General features: G+C 35.0%; 1 protein-coding gene and 1 pseudogene across 1 annotated transcript; both read left to right on the forward strand.

Moving 5' to 3' along the window:
• The first annotated feature begins 1,233 nt into the window (after window positions 1-1,233).
• On the forward strand, window positions 1,234-2,276 carry LOC107625361 (putative galacturan 1,4-alpha-galacturonidase SALK6). Its single transcript, XM_088502404.1, has 4 exons — window positions 1,234-1,397; window positions 1,485-1,529; window positions 1,611-1,738; window positions 1,898-2,276. Exons 1-4 carry the CDS (start codon window positions 1,255-1,257, stop codon window positions 2,002-2,004), a joined length of 423 nt encoding a protein of 140 aa, XP_088358530.1. The 5' UTR covers window positions 1,234-1,254; the 3' UTR covers window positions 2,005-2,276.
• A 2,350-nt stretch (window positions 2,277-4,626) lies between these two features.
• Window positions 4,627-5,705, forward strand: LOC148575771 (uncharacterized; annotated as a pseudogene).
• The last annotated feature ends 207 nt before the right edge of the window (window positions 5,706-5,912 follow it).

Raw genomic sequence — 5,912 nt, forward strand, 5'->3', positions numbered from 1 at the left:
GTATACTTTTCACGTCCACTTTAATTAGTTACTTCATGATAAGTGACTAATGATTCAAATTCAGCTTATACCTATATAAAATTAAATCCTTTTTTTTTTGCTTTGAGAATTTAATTCTGACACTTTTAATATATGTTGGGAGTGTGTAGGTCATAGCAGTAGAAAATTGTTCGGTGTGCAACATAAAATTCAGAAACTGTGAGCAAATAATGGCCAAGGGAATGGAAAGTGTAAGAAGAGAAGAACCAAGGCATCACATTCTGGACCACAATAATTCAACACTTTAAAGAAAAATAATTGCCTTGAGGGAAAAAAATAGTTAAAATGAAAAATAAAATAAAGACTACAAGCTTACAACTAGAGTTGTTTAAAGTTTAAACATTAAACATGGGTTTAGAAGGGTCCAATATTTTCCATGACACACTATACTTTCAATCAACATGGACTTGAGACGTAGCAACTCCATGCTTGATAATTTATTTTTTCATAAGAAAACATACATGTATGTTTCTGAGTATATAAATAAGACATGATCCTTGCTTGCTAGGCCACTCTACTTCTACTTACAAATCAGATTCTACCTTAACCGTTCATCCTCCTTCAATTTTCATTCTCATTATCCTCTGCATTCTTTTTTTTAACTTAAGCTCAAGAACTTCCTTTTGTCTACATACAGAGGGGAAAAAGGAAAAAACAACTTAGCACCATTTTGTGGTTCCACATTGGCTCATACACATTTGTGAGAAATGGAAACCATTCACTGGTTTTTTATGCTATGGATTAATATGATTCTACCCTTCAACCATAACAACATTGGAAATGTGGAAGGAAGATACCATCATCACACAAATAATCGTAAGATAAATTCCCCTGTTTCTTCTTCCCCTGTCTCTCCTTCCCCTGTTCCTACTAAGCCCCCTGCTTCTGATTACTCCTCCGTTCCTTCAACACCTTCCACATTTGAGGTCGTTCGGAGCAGTTGGTGATGGCTTAGCAGATGACACAGCAGCATTCAAGGCAGCATGGAAAGCTGCTTGTGCTGTTGAGTCTGGTGTTGTTCTTTTGCTCCAGAGAATTACTCTTTTAAGGTCACTTCAAGTATTCTCTCAGGTCCATGCAAACCAGGACTAGTACTCCAAGTAAGAACAACAATGCTCATAATAGTTACTGTGATTTTAATCATGCATGATTAAGATTAATGTTAACTAATAAGGTTTGAATGTGAGTAAGTGGATGGTACATTGATGGCACCAGATGGACCGGATTCATGGCCGGAATCCGATAGCCGAAATCAATGGCTTGTGTTTTATAGACTTGATCAAATGTTACTTAATGGCACAGGAACCATTGAAGGCAATGGAGATAAGTGGTGGGATCTCCCCTGCAAACCTCACAGAGTATAACCATCTTTCCATATTGCTGATCAATTCAACTATTTCGAGTTCAATTGGAAAACCCCATTAATTTCATTTTTGGATTTTCAGAGTGCAGATGGAAAAACAACTTGAGGACCATGTGGAAGTCTTGCTGTAAGTAATCCATTACTCAAGAAAATTTAGTTATTTACAATTGTTTGTTTTATAAATAGATGATGAGGTTCTTCTGAGCAGCAACTTGAAGGTGAGTGGTCTGAAAATCCAAAACAGCACTCAGTTCCACATGATTTTCAATGGCTGCCAAGGAGTACAAATAGATAGGCTGTCCATTTCTTCACCTAAACTCAGCCCCAACACTGATGGTATCCATGTTGAAAACTCTAAAGGCTGTTGGAATATACAATACCATGATAAGCAATAGTAATCATGCATATAATTAAAAACAGCAATCTTCTACTTACTATAATTATACAGCTTATTATGATAATAACATTATTAATTATTTGACTAATTTTGAGCAGGTGATGACCGCATTTCAATTGGACCCGGCACTGCAAACGTGGACATAGATGGTGTCACTTGTGGTCCTAGCCATGGGATTAGGTACATACTTACCAATTATTGGTGATTACTAAAATAAGTGCCACCTAATCTGATTCTCATTGTTTTCATTTCTTCGAAAATTTCGAATTCTTTTTTAGTTTTCTCTCTCTTAAAAATGAGTCAGTTACGAAGAGTTTCCTGTGACTCGGCTGGGCAGTTATTTATTTTTGTTGAGGACAGGCAGCATCGAATGAGGAAATTTATGATGCTGTGTTGATGTGTTCAATTTATTTTGGTGCTCCCTTAGTCTTCTCTTTTTCAATCTCTGTATAATTCTGCCCGGGGTTAGTTTTGGGATCTTAAAATATGGTGTTTGTTACGGTACGATTATAAATTCATACGTATCGATATAATTAAAATGTGGACAAACTAAAACACGACACGTGGATTATATTTTCCACATCAATAATTAATTTTTCTTTTTTTAAATATATATCATATCAATTATTTTACTAAACTATCCTTATACTTTAATAAAAATAAAAAATATTTTTTTATTTAATATTACAAAAAGACTAAAATATCCTTTTTTACATTAAACAAAAATTATTTTAATTTTTTTAATTTAATCAAAATTTAATTAACTTTAATTTTATAATTTTAAATTAAAATCAAAATACATCTCATTATTCATATACATTGAAAAATTAATTCATTGATCATGAACCCTAATTTAATCTCTCTCATCCCAATTCATACCAAAAAGAATACATCTAAACAATTTTTCTTCATCATTGAATAATAATCTACCAATAAAATACAACGTCAACGACACGCGAATCAACGAAACCAATTACGATAAGATCTTCAACTTGACACACTTCAGCTTCTCATTGAGTAAAAACAAGCTCACAGTGGTTGGTTGCAACACAATTGGAGAAGTAGTAGAGTATAATGTTATAGAGAGAAGAAACTATGCCACTGGGTGCTTTTCAGTGTGCCTCAGTGTTAATGAAACAACTAGCGGGATCTGCACCGGCTTCGGTTGTTGCCAGAGCCCAATACCGGCGAATGGCCTATCGGATATTGGTATTGGATCTTATAGTAGTGGTGCTGACAGCTACAACGCCGTTTTTTCCTTCATCAACCCCTGCGGCTATGCGTTTGCGGCGGAGGATGGAGCCTAAAATTTTTTTTCATCATTGAATATCAATCTACCGATAAAATACAACTTCATCCCTAAAATGATGAAGAAAAATTGATAAATTGATATTCAATGATGAAGAAAAATTGTTTAGATGTATTCTTTTTGGTATAAACTTGGGTGAGAAAGATTAGATTAGGGTTCATGATCAATGAATTAATTTTTCAATGTATATGAATAATGAAATGTATTTTGATTAAATTAAAAAAATTAAAATAATTTTAGTTTAATATAAAAAAGGATATTTTAGTCTTTTGTAATACTAAATAAAAAAATATTTTTTATTTTTATTAAAGTATAAAGATAGTTTAGTAACATAATTGATATGATATATATTTAAAAAAAGAAAAATTAATTATTGATGTGGAAAATATAATTCACGTGTCGTGTTTTAATTTATCCATATTTTAATTATATCGATACGTATGAATTTATGATCGTACCGTAGCAAACACCTTAAAATATTGTTATTGGATGATGGCCTTCACAATGTACCAATCTTTTGTAGTGAGCTCCAATCGCTTTTTTGTATGTGGCCAAACAGCCTTTCGGTAGTTCTATAGTTCTTTCCTTTAATAAGATTTGAGGATGTACATATTCTGGAACTGGATTACATTATAAAAATTTGGATTACATGGTCGATATATTCTCAAGTATGAGTTTTAAATCGTTAAAGGAAAGCATGCTAGAATTATTATTTGGAAATAAAAATTATGTCGTTGAATTTTGGAGACTACTGAATCCATTAGTAAATTAATAGCAATACTACATGGTTAGAATATTATTATTTTTGGCCAGTTAATAATAATTTGTATTCATATTTACAGAAATTTTATATAAAAAAATATAATTTATTTTTATATTTATTAAAATTTGTATATATAAATTAGGATAAATGATAAATAGGTTCTTGAACTTTTAATTTGTGGACTTTTAACTCCCTCAAGAATGAAAAATACAAAACGATCCCTAACCTCTCAAAACGTCGTACAAATAGGTCCTTCCGTTCAATTTGCTTCGCAACACGTGGTCAACTGCAAAAAGATTATGGGACATTGTGGTCTTTGGACCCTAAGACGACGTCGTTTCGGAAAACATTTTGCAATGGTTCTTATGACTTATGAGATATGCCAATGCTACCCATATCAGTCACAAACAATTACAGGAAGCCCTAGCACTACTAACCTTTTCCCTCCAAAAAATACGCTTCATCTCCGTGTTGTTGTCGTTGCTGTTCCGTGAAACAGTTCCATATTGAAACTTTGTGGTTATACCTACGTCTGCTGTGGAGAGTGGTAAGTATATTGATGTTCAAATTTGTTTTGCTTATTCCCGTTATTTGTTATCAATGTTGTAGGATGGGACTGATAGGGACTGTAAGTGATTGTCGTAGGTGATTAGTTGTGGGGTTAGTCATTTGTCATATATTGTTTAGAGAGATTTTGGAGATTTTGATAATAAGGGTTGATTTTGTGTTGTGTTGTGGATTGAAAAATTTTGCAGATGGTTGATGTATTTGGGGTTCCCATATTCCATTATGGGGGTAACTTTTCAAGAGTACCTATTGGTGAGTTAGCTTATCTGCATGGTTAAGTTGAGAAGTTTCCTCCGATGGACTTGGATTTTGTCAATTTCGGAGATATGGTCACGATGTTCAAAGGACTGGGATATCAATCATATAAGGAGGCTTACTGGCATGATCCCAAAAGCAAAGATATGGAGTCAGGGTTGCATGTACTGAGGGGAGATGTAGGGATCAATGAAATGCGACAAGCTAAGTTGAGGAACAAAGATACTAAAGAGTTTTACATTTTTTTGACCATCCTGTTGACCAACCTGAGATCGCAGATGATGATTGTGAGAAAAATGATGAGGTTGAGGAAGAAGTCGATCCAAATGACTTGGAGAAGTTGGATGACTCGTCTACTGATGATGATAGCAATGGCAGTGAGGAACATGAGCTGTATAAATCACCACCAGCTGGTTATGAAAGTGGGAGTGAGAGTGGTGAAGACGATGAGGGCAAAAGGGTTAGAGCTACCAAAGGGAAGAGAAAACAAGTGTCTCCATTGTCGAGGAAAGGGGTTGATCCCAAGGAGAAGCTAAAAAAACAAGCAACACATGAGTTTAAAAGGCAGAGATTTAAAGCAAGAAGGGTGGACTCAACTGGTGAAGGTTCCTCAAGGTCTACTGGGCCTGCTAAACAGCCCAGCACAAGTAGGCCAAGATGATAGCCCAATAGATCTAGGCCTGCTAGGGAGCCCAGCATGAGGCCAGCCATTGCAGAATATGTCAGAGATGCAGACACAGATCATGAAGACATTGTGTTTGAGTACGAGTCTGAAGAGCTGCATACCCCTGTCTTATCGGAGGATGAAGGGAACAAACCATACTGGTCTGAGTTTGATGAACAGTATAGCTTTAGAGAAGGCAGATTTGAGCTAGGCACAAGATTTGCTACAATAGAGAGGTTCAGGGAGGTTGTGAAGGATTCATTTATTGTTGAGGAGAGGGAGTTGGTCTGGATTAAAAATGATAAGGAAAGGGTTAGAGTTGGCTGCAAGGGTGAGGATTGTCCCTGAATTTGTCATCTCTCATACAATAAACAGCTGTAGTGTTTTCAAGTGAAAACCTATAGGAGTGAACATACATGCGCAAGAGATCTGGGAAGCAATGTAGCTGACCAACACTGGATTAACAAAAAAGTGGAAAAAAGGATGACCACCCATCTCCACATGAACACACATGAGGCTATTGATTTCTTAAGAGAAGAGTTTGATCTAGTTCTA

Source organism: Arachis ipaensis, chromosome B1 (genome assembly GCF_059453495.1).
Source record: "Arachis ipaensis isolate K30076 ecotype BB chromosome B1, ASM5945349v1, whole genome shotgun sequence".
Lineage (NCBI taxonomy): Eukaryota > Viridiplantae > Streptophyta > Magnoliopsida > Fabales > Fabaceae > Arachis > Arachis ipaensis.